The sequence below is a fragment of the Rhinolophus ferrumequinum genome, chromosome 7 (genome assembly GCF_004115265.2).
Source record: "Rhinolophus ferrumequinum isolate MPI-CBG mRhiFer1 chromosome 7, mRhiFer1_v1.p, whole genome shotgun sequence".
Lineage (NCBI taxonomy): Eukaryota > Metazoa > Chordata > Mammalia > Chiroptera > Rhinolophidae > Rhinolophus > Rhinolophus ferrumequinum.
The window spans coordinates 89,364,053-89,385,810 of NC_046290.1; the positions used below are offsets into that span (position 1 = coordinate 89,364,053).

Consider the following 21,758-nt stretch of genomic DNA (forward strand, 5'->3'; position numbering starts at 1 on the left):
TTAAAGATAAAGGGAGGTCAACATATCAAATCCATACTAGAGATACGTGTTCCATGGGACTGGAAAACAAAATAAAACATAAAATTCTGAGCCATGGGTGGCCATAAGGAAGCATTTTAAACTCTGCTGCTCCTAGACTATCTATCAGCCTGTCCTACTGATTTTAGATTACTGCTATCTCCGAGGAGGACTGCTTGCCTCTGCGACAGGATCAACAGGTAACTCCTCCCAGCAGGTTCTGGCAGCCTGTGTCCCCAAGTACAACTCCAAACTCTCAGAAAACACCACTCATTCTAAGGTGGGCGGAGCCGGATGGAAGGGGTGCCCCAAACCTCTCGGAGAGGCGGCCCCGCAGCAGCCAAAGGTCGGAGAGGGCGATCCGGAGGCGGGCGCAGGCGCTCGCTCCCTCGCGCGCGCGCGCACCCGCGCCCCAGCGCCCAGCCCTCGGGTGCGTCCGCCCTCCACCCCAGCGGGAAGAGGACCCGCCCCCTCGCCTCCCCGAGCGGGCTGGCGAGCGGGCGGCGCGGAGGGGCGGGGCCGCAGCGGCCGGCAGTGTCTGCGGCTCGGCGGCCTCGGAGCTGGCAGACGCTCGGGGGAACATGGCGGCGACGGAGGCGGCGGTCCCAGCGCTCCCCAACAGCGGCGGCGTGGGCGCGGGGGCGCCGTCGGGCACGGTCCCAGTGCTCTTCTGCTTCTCGGTCTTTGCGCGGCCCTCGTCCGTGCCGCACGGCGCGGGCTACGAGCTGCTCATCCAGAAGTTCCTCAGCCTCTACGGCGACCAGCTCGACATGCACCGCAAATTCGTGGTGCAGCTCTTCGCGGAGGAGTGGGGCCAGTACGTGGACCTGCCCAAGGGCTTCGCGGTGAGCGAGCGCTGCAAGGTGCGCCTGGTGCCCCTGCAGATTCAGGTGGGTCCTGCCGGTGGGGGAGGCTGCGCGCCCCACCGCTGCTCCCGGTCCCCGTGCGTCCCTGTCCCCGCTGCGCTCCTCAGGTGCCCCGCGCCGCCCGGGCCCTGCGCGCCTCGCCAGCTTGGAAGGGTCGCGTCGCTATCGCAAGCCTCGGAGACGGCCCAGAGAATGTGCCGGTCCGGAGGTGACGGTCACCAGCTGTCCTCGGTCGAGGCGGGGGCGTGGGCCTCCCAGCTGGTGGCGGCGCGCGCGAACGCCCCCACGTGTGTGGTCCTCAGCCGCCCGCATCCGCTTTGTGTGCCAGGACCGAGTCCCAGCCTCCTGCGTAACCGAAAGGCTGTGCAGTAGTGGCTGTGTTTTTATGTCGAGGTGATGCAGCACGGGGGGAAGAGATTGTGAGGAGTATTGGCCTTAGGGTTTGTTACACGGAGTTGTGTTCACCGCTTGCGGGAACACAAACTTCAAGGAGTCAGACCCTTTCCCCCTCCTCTTCCCCAGCTTTCAATTTCCTGACCTTAAGCCTCCCTAACCTTAAGTGAAGTAACCTTTCCTGAGCCTCTTCCTAGTACCTGTCACCTGAATCTGTTGATTGATTATATACACGCGTCGCCTACATTGAAGAAGTCGATTGACTCCAGGACTGCAACGCCTTATTAAAGATCAACTTCAGCCAGACCATGATTTCCTGGTCGTGCTGGCTGAGAAAGTTGTTACACCTCAGGACTATCTCACATCTTTTAGATATTCTTTTAAAAGCTGTGCTCTAATACTACAGTGGGTCAGGTCTCCTGTCCTCTTTCTACCTTCAGAGGATTCACTGGAGGATTTATATTTTTAAAAAGAAAACATAAAGGTATACTTTAGATATCACACCATCAACATTTTTTCTTTAGTCGAGAAATTGATAAGCCGTTTCTTCAGGAGGCCCAATTGGAATGTGGGATTCAGAGTTCGAAGGCATTTTAATATTCAAGTGTTTTCTGAGGATTGGTCTCTAGGTTTTTTTTTTCAGCCGCCGTAGGCAGTGGAATTGGTCTTGTTTCCTCTCACTCTAACACCCTTGCCAGAAGCTTCCAAAGCAGGTACTTTAACCTGGATAAAGTTCCTGTTCAGAGGACAAAGGCCTTGAGAGTCCACTGCCAACCCTGGAGAGTCTAGAGGGAGGCAGATGGTCTCTATTACCCCAGAATTTATCCTGCTGTCCTTATGGAGAATTTGGTGGTGTTTACTACTCCCCATTTTTATGTCTTCAGGAGTTTCCATGGCAGTCACGGGAGTGTAAAGGATAGCATAGGGAATGTAGTCAATAATAGTGTAATAACTATATGTGGTGCCAGATGAGTGTTAGATGTGCTGGGGTGATCACGTCGTAAGGTGTGTAAATGTCATCACGATGTGTACACCTGAAATTAATATAATACTGTATGTCACCTATAATTGAAAAATGAATTAAAAAAAATAAAAAATTAAATTAAAAAAAGGCTGACACCTCTCTGCAGCCTGCCTTGTCCGTCTATTTAGATTATTGCTGCCAAAATACCTAAGAAGTTGGATGCACCTTTGACAAATCCATTAATAAAGGCAAGAATCCAAATACCAACTGAGGAGGTCAAGAGCTATCCTGAGGACTCAGACTTCTGTGTGATGATTTGCTGTAGGGGTTGGGAGGGCGGGTGGGCTGCTACCTATTAAGATGTTATGCCAAAGTAGCACCACCCTCCACGCACATCTGTAAGGTTTTTTTCCTCCTCCAAGGTAGGATTTTTTTTTTTTTTTTGAAAAATCCAAAGCCTGTGTCTGACAACTCTTTGTAATTAAACATTCTGGAAATGAATAATGCATATGTGTATATTTGAAATGTCTTGTACATTCTCAAAAGGTATTATACAATTCAGGTCACTCGTGGCTTTTGAAACATTTCGCTTGGTATAGGAGATAATTTTTTGTGGTGATATTTAAAATAATTACAATAATAGCACTACTCTGTACCATTCTTTAAAAAAATTTTTTTTCACTAAATAGTCCAAGAATTCTTAAATATCTGTTATATAATACTTTATATATTCTTAAATATTTTAAAATATTTTTCTTTTATGTCATCTCATTTTAGTAATCTTATATTTTGATTTCTTCAGCCAGGTGCCTCCCCCAGCTTAAAAATAGATAACGTGGAGGGATACACGCACACGCACACATAGGTACACACTCCCCACATATATCCATATACCTATTCTGATACCTATTTATATCTATATGAAAACATAATATATGCATATATATGTATATATGTGTGTATATACTCTCAGAAGAGAAAGAAAAGATATTTCTTTTCGTGACCATTTTACTGTATGTTTTTTGGAACCCAGCTTATAATCCTAGAGACATGAACATTTTATGCTAGAGTTCTTTCTACAGACGTTTGGGTGGCAGCTATAAGTGTCTGGCACAGCGAATGCAAATGTGAATAAGACCCGATTCTCGTTCTGTAGAAGAGCAGAACATACAGGGGATTGCCAAGGTTCCGTGGTGGATGTACAAAAGTATGTGAAGGACCTCCGTTATAACTGACTGTAGCATTCATGTTTTCTTTTTTATGCTTAATGAAAATATCAAGCTGAATGGAAAATAGGCCACCAACTTGAACTTGTAAAGTCATTTGTTTTGATGCTATTCATCATTCTTTGGAATAGATGCCTACCATGTAGGAAGATTCAAGGTGGCCCATTGGTGAGGCCACGCTACTGGGGTGGTAGGCCCCTTCTCCCAGAGGCAGGGACAAAGAACATAAGTTTGGCCACATGTCGTCCACTGCTTAAATAATGTGACTTGTTATTTCTCCAAACATAGCCTTAGAGCCTCCATGACCCTGGGTCACACACTATGTATTCTAGAATATATTCTCCATTTCCATAGGGGTCTAAGTTTGCTTTCATGTTTGTTCTGACTGCCATTGCTAGTGACCTTGTAAAACACGGTGGTTGCTTGTGCCACACTGTCTGCACCCACGTTTGGTTAGTGGTTCTATGGGGACAGATCTTTAAGACCCCCATTGCCAATATTAGCCTATAGTAACTTTTTAGTGTCTTCTTTTATGAAATAGTCTGTCAAAGTGATCAAGGTCTGCTGACAGCTCAGGTAGCCGAACAGCTCTTGTTTCAAGCATGGTTTATGTGTCTTTAGCTTTGTCAGAATGCTTGAAGTCAGAGGAATTTTGAGATGCAGAAGAAATGTAAATGAGAGGATTATGCAGTGGGAATTTAGGTCATATTTATGACTTACAAGTTTTAATTTTTCAAATGGAATTTCTCAAGTTTTAACTAATGGAAACATTCATCTCTGGAAACTCATGTAAATTTGATATCATACCTCCACCAGTGTGTTTTCCAGCTTGTCACCAGGGAAAGCAGAGCCCAAATAGAAGAGAGGAAGATGTAGTTGTGAGAAGGATGCCAGTGAGAGGATTTTGCTTTAGTACGGAGGAGGGAAGGCTCTGACAGCTTTGTGTGGGCAAAAGATAAGGGCTTCCCTGGGAAGGTTATTTTGACCTTTTCCTGAGATTGTTAGTTGGGAAGGGATTTGGCCCCAGCTTTCACTTAGAAGTTTATTACTACTGTTACTATTTTATACAGGGGTGTGGACATTTTATAGCTAGAAGAGACTCGAGAGTTCATGGTGGGAAGAGAGAGAAGGCAAGGTTTGGAAAGAAGAGGAAAAGGAATCTGCTCCCCCTTGGCCTTGCTAATTTGAAATGGGTGACTTTTTAGTATGCAGTCGTTACTATGGGAGCATATGGGAGGAGCAGGTAGAAATAAATATTATTTGGCAGCCTAAATTAAAAAGCCTAAAACCTGTTTTGCCAGAAACAGATCATGTAATGGTTTAAGTATTTTGGTGACATTTGGAAATCTACTTTATGAGTCATAATTCTGCAGCCTATGTTAACAAGTTAGGCAATATTAGTGTGTGTGTATATATCTGTGTAATATATGTATGTGTGTGTATATATATATATATACACACACACACACACATATATATGGATCTTAGTAGTAAATGGTATTTTTAACCTCATTACACAAAAAGTTTTTTAACATGCTGAACTTCAGAGTGTGGTGTATGTTTCCTATACGAGAGATAACACAATAGCCTAATGTATTTATTGATTGATTACATGAAGCTCATTAAATCCTTGAAATAGCCCTGTGAGGTAGATACTATTTTTCTTGCTTTGTTACAGATTAAGAAACTGCTGTTTGGAGATAATAATGTATTGGCCTAATTTAATGTATCTGAAATTAGTGAAATTGAGATTTGGACTCAGATTCTAATGTCCATGGGCTGGGCTGTGTAGGGAGCCTTGTAACCCGGGGAAATCATCACACCAACTTCTGTTTTAAGTGAGTCAGTATTGGAACAAGGTCTTAACTGTAGCTGGGTAATCGGATTTCCTTAAAAACACTTCTGAGTGAAATAATGATGCCCCATGTCCTTTTCTGGACTTTCACCCAAGCAGATCATTCCTATTTTGTGACTGTAATAGACTACCAACATTTTGAAAACATCACATTTACAATTCCAAACTTTAGTCATTCCTAAAGATACACATTTTACTCACTGTAGTAGTTGACTGAGGGGCTGCTGTTCCAAAGTACCACACACTTAGTGGCTTACACAACAGAAATTTATTTTCTTCCCAGTTCTGTTAGGCTAGAGCCCAGGGTTGGTTCCTTCGGGGTTGTGAGGGAAAATCCGTTCCATGCCTCTGTCCTGGTTTTTGGTAATTTGCTGGTAATCTTGGGCATTGTTCGGCTCATAGATACATCACACTGATCTCTGCCTTCCTGTTCACAAGGTCACTCTGTCCAAATATCCCTTTTTTATAAGGATGCCAGTCATATTGAACGAGGCATCCACCCTCCTTCAGTATGACCTCATCTTAACTAATTTCCCCCCCCTCTGCCACCTCCACCACCCCCTCAATCCGGTTCAAACCATTGTTTCTCAGTCTAGTTGTGTAGGACACAGCTCCCTGGCCCATGCTGGTATTGTGAGCCTTGCGCTTCCCCGCACTGAGATGGTCAGTCCTCGGTTAGCTGCTCACAATGGCTGCTGGCCACTCACATTGGCCACCGGCCGCTCATGGCAGCACACGGTAGCCCGGCAGCTCACGCCAACCTCCAGGGAGAGCCGTTGTTCACAGTCTTAGCTGTAGAGGGCGCAGCTCACTGGCCCATGTGGGAATCGAACCGGCGACCTCGGTGTTAGGAGCATGGTGCTCCAACCACCTGAGCCACTGGGCCGGCCTAGTATGTGTTATTTATGTATGGATATGTGTAGATATATAGATATGTGAAGGTGTGTGTGTGTGTGTGTGTATACACACATATTTTTTAAATGTGATTTCTTCATGCTTCTTGAACGTACATTGATCTGTAATTGCTACACTTTTATTTGTGATGGCACTTGGTCAAGTCCACTTTTAATTTGCTGTATTGCAGTTGCAAGATGTAAATGGCTATGAACAGTATTTTTAGTTAACCACAAGGTTTTGTTTTAAGAGAAATTCATGAGTAAGAAGTCCCTGAAGTATAGTCAGTGTGTAATTTAACAACAGCTTTTGGAATTCATACAGATTAGTGAAGGGGTGGGGGTGTTGGTTAGATATGGTTAGGGGGTTTTTTGGTTTGATTTGGGGTTTTTTATTTTTATTTTTTGTAGCCTCAAAGCCTCTTTTGGCTTATAAGACTTGGAGCTTATTCATAAAGTAATACCTTTTTCCCCAACTACTATAGCATAGGGAGACCATTTTTTAAAATAAACTTTTTATTTTAGAATAATGTTAGAGTTACAGCAAAGATAGCACAGAGTTTTATACCAATATCGAGCTTCCCCTCTTATTAACATCTTACGTTACTGTAGCATATTTCTCACAGCTAAGGCACCAGTATTGGTACATTACTATTAACTGAGCTCCACACTTTGTTAAAATTTCAGTAGCTTTTCCCTAATACCCTTTTCTGTTCCCGGGTCCAATCCAAGGTACTAATTACATTTAGTTGTCATGTCTCCTTAGGCTCCTCTGGGCTATGACAGTTTCTCAGACTTGCATTGTTTTTGATGATCTTGACAGTTTTGAGAAGTGCTGGTCAGATATTGTGGTAGCATGTACCTCAGTTTTGGTTTATCTGATTTTTTTTTTTATACATAGATTGGAGTTGTGGGGTTTTGAGAGGAAGATCATGAAGGTCATTCTCATTACGTTACAGCAAGGCTACATACCGTGTTTCCCCGAAAATAAGACCTAGCCGGACCATCAGCTCTAATGTGTCTTTTGGAGCAAAAATTAATATGAGACCCAGTCTTATTTTAATATACTATAAGACCAGGTATAGTATAATATAATAATACAATATAATACAACACAATACAATACAGTACCGAGTCTTACATTAATTTTTGCTCCAAACGACACATTAGAGCTGCTGGTCCAGTTGGGTCTTATTTGGGGAAAACACGGTACCATCAACTTGATATTATTGATTACCTTAATCTGGTTGAGGCAGTATTTGCCAGATTTTGCCAGGAGGGTAAAGTTACCCTCCTCCCTTCATACTCCACTTTGAGGTAGCAGATTATTACGAAGTGCAGGCCACATTTAGGGGTGCTGGGAGTTAAACTCCATCTCCTTGAGAGGAGAATATCTAGGCATTTTTGATTCACTGAATTATAACCAGTTATTGCTGGATAAAAATGTGCCTTGCCACCTTATCTCTATGGTTTTTTTCTTTGTTTACGGAGGGTTTATAGATGATGAGTTCCTAGACTAGAAAGATTTTGCAGGGTGGTGAGTATTTTAGGGGTGCATTTTCTGATCTCAATCTGTGTCTAGTATGACATATATCTGATGTGATCTCCTACACAAAAAAGTATACCTCACTGCTGAAATGAGGTACAGGGAAGCACCAGGTAACAGGAACCCCAGTAGACCACAACTCTGAATGTTTAGGATTTCTGTGTAAGGTTTTATTCCTTCAAATGTCCCAAATATTTTGACCATTTTATATTGTAGTTCTAAAATATTAGATAATTTAACATTTTCTTAATGAGTGTGCTAAAATGATGTCCCAATTTATAAGTTATATCCAGCTTGTTACTCCTTCACTAGAGGTCTAGATTATAGAACGAGTTAAGTTTTGATCTGCTTTTATTGTATTTTGAATCTTTTCTCTGTTGGCTATCATTTCTTGCTGCTGTCAGTTTGCCAGTCTCCAGCAGTTTCCTTTCTCATTTGCTGTTTATAACCTGGGAATTTAGAATCCAAACAGCCAAACTTGTTGGGAATGTATTCGAAACTCTTGGTACTCGAATACCCAATTTTCATCTTAATTCATTGAGTTTCCTGATTGTGATAAATATGTTTAAAAATGCAAATGTCAAATTTATGTCTGTCCATTTAACAGTAGTGATGTGTTTGGCATCATTTCATTACATTTTTGTGAACTCTAAGAAATTACTCTTGAGAATAGCATCTTAATATTTCTATCTTGATTATAGTCAGTACAGTCTGAGATAAGATCTGAGAGCTGGAGATCTAAGCAAGTATAAGCTGTATGCTAATTGCATGGCCATCCAACACACTTATGCAGCAGCCCAGGAGTTTTATTTTGCATGCTTGCTGGTTTTCACATGTAGTAGAATGGTGAGATTGACTCAGTTGCATTACTATAATTTGAAACAGGCCAGTTGCAGGTGAACTGCTTTTTATAGTGAGCCCTAAATACATTGTGGATGTGTTTAAAATACATAGATTTTGAGCCTTGTAGCCAAGATTTAACGTTTACTGCGAATTTAAAATACATAGACATAAATAGTGATTCTTTTAAAAATAGTCCTGAGTACTCATATACACATCATTTTCACTGCTTTTGAAAATGACCAAAATGGAGACATAATCTTTGCATTAAAAATTTAAGTAAGGAAACAGTCAGAGATAGAATATATAATTTAAGATCCTTGAATATTTATTTTAATCATACTTGATTGGCAAAGTAGGAAAACCTTACATATAGTGTTAGAATTACAGATGGCACTCGTTCTGTCTGACATGAACTTGGTGTTGGATGGCACGTGGTCGGTCAGTGCACATCTGTAGAGTTAGTACCAGAGGGAGACTGAAGTGCCAGAGTCCCTCAGACCAGGGCGTAGGTAAATAAAGTGCAAACTGATTAGAATAGTCATACTACTATGTTTCCCCGAAAATAAGACCCAGCCAGACAATCAGCTCTAATGTGTATTTTGGAGCAAAAATTAATATAAGACCCTGTCTTATGTAAGACCCAGTATTACATTCTATTCTGCCCAGTATTATGTCATATTATATTATATTATATTATTATATTATATTATATTAAAATAAGACCAGGTCTTATATTAATTTTTGCTCCAAAAGACGCATTGGAGCTGATTGTCTGGCTAGGTCTTATTTTCGGGAAACACGGTATTAAGGATAAAAGATTCCTTTTAATGATTCACTTAATTCCTGTAGTAATTGTTTCCTAAGAGTATGCTGTGTGCAGGGTACTAAGGCAGAGTCTAGGGCCAGGCTGGTGGTGAAGTCACCACCATGTAATCGGGACACCGGTTCCTCTAGAAAATTACTAGTAATCATCATCCATGGGTGGTGAGAGAGCAAAACAGGATAAGTAGAATGAAGGTTTAAGAGGTGACTAGTGAGAGTAGTGGTGTGGTTTCATTCAGAACCAGATTGCATGCTTTACAGAGCTTTCTGTAATTTGAGAAGGTAGAAAGAAAAGCACCATGGACTTTTAAGAGTTCAGTGAAATTAATTCTTATATTCAATAGTGATTTTCACTATTTGGTAGAACCATATTAGGCCCAAGTTGTTAGAGTAGACCAGTCACAGCAATTAATGTAAACTCTTGGTAATCGAATACCCAATTTTCATCTTAATTCATTGAGTTTCCCAATTGTGATAAATATGTTTTAAAATGCAGATGTCAAATTTATGTCTGTCCATTTAACAGTTGTGATGCGCTTGGCATGATTTCATTACATTTTTGTGAACTCTAAGAAATTACTCTTGAGAATAGTATCTTAATATTTCTATCTTGATTATAGCAATAATTGTGGATTTGTTTCTGTTGCTTTTTTAGTTTTATGTTCCATGGTCTCTGCTACAGATTACTTTAAATTTAACTCTTTATGTGTAAACAATGCCATCATCAAGTTTATGTTTTTTACTATTGTGACTTTTTTTTTCTGATGATAAAAGTAATACATATTTTTAAAATGACATCCAGAAAATGTTTTTAAATAGCACTTGGAAAATATAAAAAAGTACAAACAAGACAAATAATCAAACAAAAACTAATGGACACAGACAACAGTTTACTGGTTACCAGATGGTGGAGGTGGGGAAAGAAGGTAAAGGGGGTCAAATACATGGTGATGGAAGGAGAACCGACTGTTGGTGGTGAACACACAATGCAGTGTACAGATTATGTGTTATAAAATTGTATACTTGAAACCTATATAATTTTACTAACCAATGTCACCCCAATACATTTAATAAAAAGAATAAATATTATATAGATAGAAAGGTAGGTATATGGATAAGAAAGGTATAAAGAAAAAAATATTACCAACAACCCTAACTATAATATATAACCATTTGTTATTATTTTCATATATTAGCTTCTACTTTTTATTCATATTTTTACGTTACTGAAATACCATTGAACTGTGCTCTGTTTTTAAAATTCACATTAGATTATGAATATTTCTTCTTAGATGGGACAAATTCTTTGAAAACATATACATGTGTTATTTTAATTGGCTAAAAAATGTTTTCCATGTGAATATGTTAAAATTTGTGAAATCATTTCTGTATTGTTGATCCTGGATTTATTACTAATTCTCACTATTAAAAGCAATTCAGTGAACATCTTCATGGATCTTTTTTTTTCTGTAATTCAGATAATTTCTTTTGGTTAATAGTTACAAAAATTGACTTACAGGGTCAAACAGTAGGAACATTTTTCTTCCTTTATTGACCTCCACTGAAACTAAATGTCATTGTGTTATGCAATGAGTACTAAATCATTGTTTTCTTTTTTCTCAGCTCACTACCCTGGGAAATCTTACACCTTCAAGCACTGTGTTTTTCTGCTGTGATATGCAGGAAAGGTTCAGACCAGCCATCAAGTATTTTGGGGATATTATCAGTGTGGGACAAAGATTGGTATGCTTGTTTATTTTTTCCAATTCACTGAAGCATAATACACATTCATATATACACACATACGTATATTGCTAATTATCTTTGTGGGTTTTGTTTTGTTTTGCAGTTACAAGGGGCCCGGATTTTAGGAATTCCTGTTATCGTAACAGAACAGTACCCTAAAGGTCTTGGAAGCACTGTTCAAGAAATTGATTTAACAGGTGTAAAACTGGTACTTCCAAAGACCAAGTTTTCAATGGTATTACCTGAAGTAGAAGCGGCATTAGCAGAGATTCCTGGAGTCAGGAGTGTTGTGTTATTTGGAGTGGAAGTAAGTACGTTTTGTTATATTTTGGACATGATATCATTTGTAGAAAACTTGATTCCAGAATGCATTTTTGTATATAGAATACGTGTAGGTGGTAATCATGATGAAAAATAGCCGTTTGTTATTGATTGATCAGCATGCCTCTGATCCAAATTAGGTTGGTATAAAAGTAATTGCGGTTTTTGCAATTATTTTTAACCTTTTAAACTGCAATTACTTTTGCACCAACCTAATATATATACGTTTTAATTCATGAAACTCTCACAGCAACCCTCTGAGCTAAGTTTTCTTGGTCTTCCCATACCATATATGAGGAAACTAAAACACAGATGCTGCGTGACTTGCTCAAGGTCATACAGCTTGTTGGGGGGTGGAGCTAGATTTGAATCTTAGGTTGGTGAATTCTTGGGCCTTTACTTTTTACTGCTCCTTTGGAACACATTTTCATCAAAGGCATAATTTTTTATTTATGTGCTGTAGGATTTCCCCTTGGTCATATTTTTGCTTGAGAAGAACCTTAGAAGTCATGTCACTCATTGTCCTTCACATTTGAATTATGTACATACCTTTTTATTTATTTATTTATTTATTTATTTATTTTAAGGAGGGCGCAGCTCACAGTGGCCCATTGTGGGGATTGAACCAGCAATCTTGGTGTTATTAGCTCCACGCTCTAACCAACTGATCTAACTGGTCACCCTTGTACATAACTTTTTTTTTTTTTTTTTAACAATGTTACTTGTGCAAGTCAGAATCTGATACCAATTAAATGGGGACAGCTTTGCCAATAAACAAGAATATGCTCTTCCATGGCTAGGAAGGGAGACTGCCACAGTTGACAGGTCCCAAAGATACATGGAGCATAACTTTTTAAAGGGAAAGAATACTCATGGATTCCTAATACTGAATAAAATGATTTTTTTGTTTGATTTTTTTTGAACATGCACAAACAGAATATAAGTACTTATTCATAGCTTATAAACAACTGTTGAACTAAATTTTAAAAAGTATGAAAAAAGTATAAAAACAGTGAAATCCAAAGAAGAATATTAATGTATTTACGATGTTTCAGTAGTAGGTTTATAGTAGTAGGTTTTAATAGTAGAAAGATGTAGTCTCGGGTTTAGATGTATGTTAAATATCTGTATTTTGACTTCAGTGATAATATAGAGAAAGCCTGTCGTATAAGTATGTCACACCAGATGCTGTTGCTGACATCTGTACTTTTTTTGCTCATTTATCATTATTAAACCTCATGCCTAAGGAAAATCATCTTTGAGCTGTCCTCCAGTGCTAATTTTAATAAGCTGTCAGTAGATAAAAGCTCTCTTGTCATGTAAGATACGTGGCATTATTGGCATCATGGCATTATTGAAATATGCTTTTATTGGTTCTTTCATTGGTAATAACACAGTTATTGTTGGAGCATGTTTTTACTCTATATTTTCTGCTAATGATGTGTTGTTACAAGTTAGTACTTACAAAGACGGAACCTGTATAATAATTTGCTAATGATATAGACTGGGTATTTTTGCCTGTGTCACATGCTATTTTTAGCTTGGCCTACCTTTCCTCCTGGATGCCATGTAACAACTCAGCTTTCTCACTACTTTCTCAGTCTGCAGTACTGCTGACTCATTATTTGTGTTAAGCACTTGGTATGAATTCACATATAACCTCCCCTGTGAGTGGCATCAAAACTGAGTGGTACTCGTCAGCTGTATAAAGGTCATCCAGGTGACATACTTGTAGAGGGATATCTTTTAAAACATCACAGAGCTCTAAGAATGTGATCATGGTTCCTAGTGTGAGGAACGTTGATGTACCCCAATTCCCAACTTTACAAGGAGGAAACCAAAGCCAGAGATGCAGTTTATGCCCACAATCTCCGAGCAAGTTAGAAACAAAACTAGAGGTATCACAAGGTTGTTAGACATATAGTGCTCTCTCTGCTTCATGTGTGCTTGCACATTTGTAAAATGCTTTTAGTTGACCGCCTTACTACATACGATTTTTTACTTTTCCACTAGACTCACGTGTGCATCCAACAAACAGCTCTGGAACTAGTTGGCCGAGGTATTGAGGTTCATATTGTTGCTGACGCCACCTCATCAAGAAGCATGATGGACAGGATGTTTGCTCTTGAGGTAACTGTCCTGCTTTAAAATAAATCATTTATGACTTTTCCGAATAAATTTGAAGAGCATTGAATATTTAACAGCAACTGAAAGATTGACCTCTTAAATTTGAGTTTGGTCAAAAAGTATCTGATTCATTGATTTCCTGGAGTCTGGACTGTGCATTGACGAACATTTGAGGTCTCACCCCCATATCTTATCTTATATCTTCTTTTTCCTTAGGACTAGATTACTAGTGACACCTTATACCTTTTGTCATAAGTTTGCTGTATAGTGTTAATGTGTGAACTAAGAGGTATTCCAGTAAGCTTAATCTGAAGCATTTAGAGATTTGCAAATTAGAAACAGCTCACCTAGGTTTAACTCAGCCAAGATCTAGCCAAATCCAGGCACAGTGGGCCTAAGCCTGGTTCAGCCTCACATCTGGTTTCCTCAGACTTGAGTTTCTGGGGCTAGGCGGTGTGTCACTGAGTGTGGACGCCACTCACATACAGTGTTTCACGGCTCTTTGCACTAGAATGTCAGGGTGGTGGTGATCTCTGCGCAGTGTTGCATAGCAGGAGTCTTACGTAAGCATTTCCTGTTCCCAGACATTGAAAAGCAAACTACCACATAACCCTTTAACACATTCACTCCATATTGTGGTGTGTTCTCTCTTTCTCTCTCTCTCTCTCTCTCTCTCTCTCTCTCTCTCTCGCCCATTTAATTCTAATTCAGTAATACTTTTAGAATAATGTATGTGTGGATTCAGTTGCTGAGTTCTCTGATTATTTTTATTGAGAATGAGAAAAATAGATTTTTTTTTTTGAGACCCTCCCGTGTTCCATGTACAAGCTGGCCTATGAAGCACTTTATAGGATTGCTAAATCATCTCTTTAGCCTAAAGTGTTCCCTAGGGTGGTGAGGTAGGGCAAATGAGGAAGGAAGGTCGGTTTGGGGGGACTGACGCACAAGCAGGTGGGTGGGTGGCAGCAGCAATTGTTTTAAGGCCCTGGTTGGCTGTCCCTTCTCTATTTTATTCCTAAGGCAGTGAATACTATTTTGTAATTACTCATTTTGTTTAACTGTTTTTAAGTCCATTTGGACCATTGGGTTCTCTGATAGTTAGGTTCAGAGTGTTGCTTTTCCCCATCTCAGCAAAGATCTTTAAACTGTTCTTAAAGCCATGAGTTAGCGAACCTCCACTTTCCAAATCCCTTAGTACTTTGAGTTTAAACACTCCCACTGTCAGAGCCTCACCGTCTTGACAAGCAGCTCTTTTCCTCTGTGGATAATTTATCTTTCTGCTAATGCTGAGATCCAGACTTGAAGTGTGTTTCCAAGGAAATGAAAACTAAAAACATACAAAAAACAAAAATCCTCCTGGCTTGTAAAGACATTTCAAGGACTTTTGTTCTGCAGTCATGTCTTTATGATGACATTTATTACAGAAGATTCTAATTGTTGGCGATTCTGTCTTCTCATGAGACTCAGAACAAAAACATGGTCAGCTATTTACCATCTGAACCTTATTCTTTGAGAAGTGGTCTGTAACCTCAGTGACTAGGAGCCAAACAGTGGAGGGATAATACAGATTTGAGTGCAGGTGCTAGCATTTTGTGAATTTGTGTCCTGGGAATGTTATCTACTATCTGTGCCTCACATGGAAATCATAATAGCCACCATATGGGAGGATTTTGGTGAGGATTGAATGAGATCGTGTATAGATAGCACTCAGTGCAGTGCCTGACACGGTAAACAGTCAGATGTTAGCTGCTGCTTTAGTTGTTGTTTTTGTCTGTTGTTATCTTCAGGAGGTTAGTCTTATCAGAAATGTAGACACATGTATTAGCTTCCAAGACCCAGAAGGGGCTAGTCCTGGGAAGTTTTAAGGAGGGAAGGAAAGAATATGGTCTGGGTTGCTTTGGGAGAGCGTGGAGCAAAAACAGCGTGGCCTTGGTTTAAAGTGTCAGGGGTGAAAGGGGAAAAAGAAGCAGGTCAGGTGGTGATGGCGGGGACGTATGCCACATTCCCCATTTTTCTTCTTCATCTAAATTTGATATGGAGGTGTTTTAAGTTGCCCCTACAAGATTGGGAGAAATGTGTTGGTTTTTTTTATTCTATGACTATGAAAGTTAAATAGCAACCTGGCCCGTTCCCTTTCTCTATTCCTTTAGAACACAATGCCTGAAGATAATTACTGACCCTCCATACTGCCTGTTAAGGTTATTATACTAAAAAGTTTATAGTTAACCATTACTGAAACTTGTGCACCAGGGTCTGTGGTATGTGCTTTATTCAACAAAAACATTTTGAGCACCTGCCATCTGTTAGGCGTTGTTGCTTTCAACTAACAATTGTAGAGTGAATGCAGGATAAAATAGAATAAAGCCCTCACTTGGACTTGATGTCCTTGTACTTCTGGGGAGTTGTTAGTGTTGCTTGGAAATCTAATGGGTTTGTCTCCCCCCAACCCTCCATCCCCACTCCCGCCCTCTCTGAGGCTGTCACTGCTTTGTGCTCTTGCAGTTTTCAGTTGGGCCAGAGCAGTCTTTCCTTTCCGTTGGCCTGGTTGGACCGATGTTGCCAGTGTAAGGCAAGAACTGCGGAATCCTGTTCGCCACGTACCTGTGTTAGACAGCTGGAGTTTTCATTCCCCTTGTAGGCCAGGGAAGACAGTGAGTTTGGGACCAGTGTTATAGGTGTCCTCGTAGCTCAGGGTGGTGGGCGGGAACCAGCCAGTGTTGGGAAAAGCCGCTGCTGTTCTCTCCCTGCGGAGGCACCCTTTCTGGTTGGGGCTGGCAGCCTCTATGGGAAGGTCTTCTAGCCTCATCTGAAAACTTTGCTTTTGGTGAGGTGAGCCCCACCTTCCCCTAACACAGGTTCTGGGCTGGATTATTTTAATCCAATCAGTATTGGCCATATCTCAGTCTTGAAGCCACGTAATATTGTGTAGCTTTCAGCTTACTGAAATGTGTTTCTGTGCCTGACGCGTGCCTGCCACGGTGACCTGACTCAGCCTCACTGAGGGCTGTTGGCCTCAAGTGGACCTGGTTCGGGTCAGCAGAGCTCTGGGGAAAGCTGGCTTCTTCCTGGGTCATCGGATTTCTTCCTCAGACCTGAGAACAGCTTTCTAGTTCCTGCCTCACTAAGGAACTCGAAAGATGAGTGACTTTTGTTGGCATTTTGGAGTATATAAAGCACTTTCCCTGACAAGTGTGTGTTTCAGAGTCAGGCTTAATATTGAAAACCAGCGATTCAGCAGTGATTGAGTGGTACAGAAGTCAGCGCGGGCCAGCCAGCTGGGAGGGCGAGAGCTGGGCTGGCATGACTGGACGTTCACACAGCTGAGCCGCAGCTCGTCTTCGAGTTATTCCCTGCCCTCTCTCTGAAGCAGGCACGCAGTCCTTTGAGATTTCTACGTGTTTTGATATAGTCAGGAGTTGACGGAAAAGCAAAGAGAAGGAAATTCATTTCCAGAAGTCTTTAAAAAACTCAGAAATAACTGACCTTCTGATATTTGCCCCAACATAAAGGGCACTAGCAGCCTTGCTTTTTATCTTCCTCTTTCCTGTGTTTTTCCCTGCTGAGTTCTGGTCAGCTGCTCTGCACACTCTTTTTGTTCTGAGGTCCAAGCTTGCTTTCTGATAAGTCGGCTACGGCTTATACTCCCTTCTGCGTCCTTGGCGATAAAAAGAAAGATTCTGCCAGTGGGAAGGTTGGGCCTGTGGATCTAAAACCATCTGAAGGACGACTGACTTGCACTCCACAGGGATGCCCTGGCTATTCAGGTGACTCTTAACGATGAGGGACTGATCTGGGTTTTTCCCCTGACTTGTCTGGGAAGTTTTTAAGCACCTCATTGTCCATGGTTCTTACAGTGGATGTTTCTTGGGATGCCAGTTGGCCAGTTCTTTGGCCTAGGGTTTCTGATAACACACAACGTCCAGAAAAGGAATCTCTACGCTGGAATTCTCACCCCACTCCTCCCGCCCCCGCCCCCTTTTCCTCCACTTTCTCTTTTTGCTGTCCTCCCTCCCTCTTTCTTCTGTCTCCCTTCTCCCCCTCTTTGAGATTTCTGTCCTTGATTCTTTATTTTGATTTCCCCTGGAGCAATTTGGCAAAGACATTCTTTGACCTGACAGTGAAACTTTGTACTCTGGTTTAGTGAGTCTAAAAAAGTGGATGATTGTGGCAGTGGTGGTGGTTCTGTTATCATCCAGGGGCATGTTCTTCAACCTTACGCGAGGCTCTTCTGCCACCAGTCATTTCTTACTTAGTGGAAGGACAGACAGGCTCTGTGTCAGATGTGTGGAGACACACAAAAAATTAGAAGCATTGTTTTACAGTCATCAGCTTTGATTTCCCTTCTATCCCTGGCACGTGGAAGTCATAATATTGGCTGCCTGTTTTCTTTCACTTGTTTCTAGCCCATGTTATTAATACTGAGAGTAACCATAATGGGTTTGTAATGTGGCTGGTTTAAAATCTATCTGCATCACTGAATTTAATAGTATGGCTCAGGACCCTGATTTTAATACAGGATACTAATTCTTTTGTCGAAGCTATTTTTTGCTGGTTTACTATGGTGTTCATTCTCATGCTTGCTTCTTGATTTGTCTTCATCTTTTTATTTTTTTAAGCGTCTTGCTCGAACCGGGATCATAGTGACTACCAGTGAGGCTGTTTTGCTACAGCTGGTGGCTGATAAAGACCATCCAAAATTCAAGGAAATTCAGAATCTAATTAAGGCGAGTGCTCCCGAGTCGGGTCTGCTTTCCAAAGTATAGGACATTTGAAGGACTGGTACGCTCCTCACCATCAGGTGACAGCACTGCAACCTGACAAGCTCTTGTCTCTACTAGAATTAAAATGTCAAGTGGAAAATTGGCTCTTTTTTTGCGCCTCTTAGTAAAACTTAACCAGTTAGACCATTCGGGTACTAGTATTTAGTTACAAACGTCAAAGGCTTCAGGTGCTGCTTACCTTTTTTCTTAATGTGCTTTTATTTATTAAAAAAATAAAATTATAATGGGGGTGCCTGTTTGTCTATACTGTATACATTGATGATAACTTTCAAAAGTGCACTCTTGTGACATTTTCTTTTGTGCACTGTAGAGAAAAAGATGTATTGATAATAGTTTGACTTTTGTATTATTGTAAGATTGTTATAATGTTATAACAATGTTATAATGTGGATTCAGTGTTTTTACTTTACAGGGTGATTAAAATAGGATTATTATTTCAATTTAAAAAGAATTTAAGAATAGAACTCGAATTCCTGTTACTCCTTTCCCTCACAGTGCAGTCAACTTACACAATGAGTTGCACTGATCTAACCAGATGAAATTATGTTGAATAATTATGTATCTTTCTTGATTATGCTAATTTTCTTATTCTGGTCACCATCACTAATTCTGTTAATGTTCTCTTTTTTAGCTGAATCTATTCCTAGAGGGACTCATTGGGTCATTGCTTGTTTTAATTTTGTAAACCGGTGGGATGATTTGCAATGCCATATAATTACTAGAGGACTGTTTGAAATCCTTGAGATAATTACTTTAGCTGACTATCTGTACAACCATCTTGAATACATCTTCTAATATGTACAAGGTTTAGCAAAAGGATAAAGGCTGGATAAAATGCAGTGTTAAACCATATTTTTGTTTGATATTTTCTCTACCTACCCTCCAATTATAATGGCACCAGTAATGATTTTATAGTATTAATTTTGTAGTCATTGCTACCCTTCAATAAATTTATTTTCATTAAACACTTATTAGAGGGTTTTAAAACTTTTAAATAGTGTGTGAAATATAGAACATTGCTGTCTTTTATATTAAAATAATTAAAGAAAATGTCTTATGTGAATGAGATTATTTTGTCCCCCACAACATGGCTCTGTGAGTACTGTTCCAGGGATTCTAATACTTATTTAAAGATATAAAATTTCTGACATTTATAATCTTTCAACTCATGGGAATTTCAAAGAAGGAGACTCTTTTGCAGGCAGGGGTAAATGGATTTTACTGAAGGGCCTTCTTCATGATTTCAGAGCGGTAGAAATGCTTGTTCTTTTTTCAGTGGTAACAGACAACAACTTAGCATTCTTCTTTGGGTGGGTATGTTTAAATATTTATTTCCAGCAAACTTGTGTGTCGAAAAGAAGAATCAAAGATTTCTCCACACTTTAGTTTTTAATAAATGTAATTTAGTGCTTCTCAACCTTTAATATGAATGCAAATCACCTGGGCATCTTGTTAAAATGCTAACTCTGGTTCAGCAGATCTGGGGTCGAGCCTGACATTTTGCATTTCCACTGGTGCTGCACAGAAGGGGCCACACTTTGAGAAGCAAGGATTTAACTAACAACACCTGTTTTCTTTGGCTGCAACAGACCCTTCATTTCTCACGAAATGCCAGCACAGTGAAGCCTTTCAGAGCTGAAACCAAGGCTGTGACCCTGAATTAGTTTTCTGTGGCTACTATAACATGTTAGCACACACTTAGTGGCTTGAAACAACACACATTTCTTATCTTACAGTTCTGTAGGTTAGAAGTCTGAAATGGGTCTTCCCTGGGCTAAAACCCATCTTTCCCACTAGATTGTAAGCTCCTTGAAAGCAGGACCTGTGCATTTTTAATACTCATTCTGGAAACATATTTTGAGAACCTACTAAGTTCTAAACATTGTGCTATGTGTTGAGGATGAAAAGATGCCCCTAGGAAACTTATGGTCTAGTACAAAATCCGATGTATCATAAACTCAGTAAATGTGAATCAAGTTACGTCAGAGGTTCAGGAATGTCAATTCAGTATTAAAGTCCAGAGTAACATAATTGTGAATTCTGCCTTCTCACTTTTTTTTGCACATTATGCAAAGCAGGGTGACAAGGCCTCATTATTACAGGAAAACAATTGATTTTAATATATTAAGCTTTGAATTTGGAAGTGTCTATAATTTTGTAGGATAAAATTCTTTTAACTGATATAAAGAATATGTGAACATAAGCAAAATAGTGTATTGTCACATCCAGCACAACACGGGCAGTGAGGGAACGAGAAGGGGTGGCTTTAGGTTAAGTTTTAAGAAAGAAACAGAGACTTAATGTAGTTGAATCTCAGAGGGCCAAGGGTCTCACAGTCATGAAAGACTGGAGTGCAAAATCAGGCCGACTGGTGGCTTTTATTGATTATACAAGGGAGTAAAAATTATCTACGGTCTGTGAAACTCATCCATCATATCACAAAGGTGATTTAATCCAATTATGCCTGCCTGCAAACAGCTGGAGCAGAAAGCCCTATGATGACTTATTTAAGGTGTGTACCCTCCTGGGGATAAGTCTCTCATGATAAAACTTTGTTGTTGAGCTAAAGAGGGAGAGCTGATATTATCACTCTCCTAACTTCTCTCACAATCAGGTGAGAGGGAAAGCCCGTGTCAGCAGTGGCTTCCTTTAAGCAGGGGTAGGGGAGGCAATGCTCCTTCCATATTTTCCATAGTAGCTCATTGGGGTCCCCACACAGTTCTGCCTGTCTTAGGTTGTTCCTCACGTGAGAAATCTCACCCGTCCTTGGCTGGCAAACAATCTTTTGGGGACCGGACAGAGAGACATGAGGTGTAAACATAAAAGATGAAGCAAAGTCCCAGGAAGGTACACAGTGTCACAGACTCTTCTTTCTTTAGGGAAAGGTACGAGGGGACAGTCTGCTATACTGCTGCGTGACAACAGTGTATTGAATTGCAAGGGGGTTAGGAGCAGGATGAAGACACTTGTCACACAGGGTGTCTGTCGGGGTCTCTGGTCCCACTCCCCACATAAGAATGCAGGACATGGTGAGGCCAAAAAGGAACACCCACGGAGCCATAGATAGGGGAGTCATACTACTATATTCTCGCTGGCGGCTGGGTTGGAGACACAGGAAGCAGGAGCCACACTATCCGCAACCCGCCGTCCACTTCTCTGCCAGTCTACCAACCTCACTTGCTAACTGCAATCTGCTGTGCGAACTGCAATCCGCGCTTGCAGGTTCAACCACCATCTTCTTGCTAGCCCCCATTTGCTGCTAGCGTAGCCACAGCAGTTATGTTAGTGGCCAGTGGCTCACTGGTTACAGCTGATGGCCAACTAGCCACAGCTGATGGCCATCCAATCACAGTTGAT

The 21,758-nt window shown here is 40.7% G+C and overlaps 1 protein-coding gene and 1 non-coding gene across 2 annotated transcripts; one reads left to right on the plus strand and one right to left on the minus strand.

The window, feature by feature from the left end:
- Positions 1-534: 534 nt before the first annotated feature.
- LOC117025308 (isochorismatase domain-containing protein 1) lies at positions 535-19,437 on the plus strand. Its single transcript, XM_033111186.1, has 5 exons — positions 535-908; positions 11,050-11,169; positions 11,276-11,479; positions 13,507-13,623; positions 18,237-19,437. Exons 1-5 carry the CDS (start codon positions 600-602, stop codon positions 18,381-18,383), a joined length of 897 nt encoding a protein of 298 aa, XP_032967077.1. The 5' UTR covers positions 535-599; the 3' UTR covers positions 18,384-19,437.
- On the minus strand, positions 12,207-12,337 carry LOC117025430 (small nucleolar RNA SNORA24). Its single transcript, XR_004423623.1, has one exon. It is a non-coding gene; the product is annotated as a small nucleolar RNA SNORA24 (small nucleolar RNA).
- Positions 19,438-21,758: the final 2,321 nt, after the last annotated feature.

Excerpts from the sequence above, each read along its gene's own strand:
- LOC117025308 (XM_033111186.1), top strand. The coding sequence starts at position 600 with ATGGCGGCGACGGAGGCGGCGGTCCCAGCGCTCCCCAACAGCGGCGGC. Across the intron at positions 909-11,049 it reads TGGTGCCCCTGCAGATTCAG|CTCACTACCCTGGGAAATCT; the intron begins GTGGGTCCTGCC and ends CTTTTTTCTCAG. Across the intron at positions 13,624-18,236 it reads ACAGGATGTTTGCTCTTGAG|CGTCTTGCTCGAACCGGGAT; the intron begins GTAACTGTCCTG and ends TATTTTTTTAAG.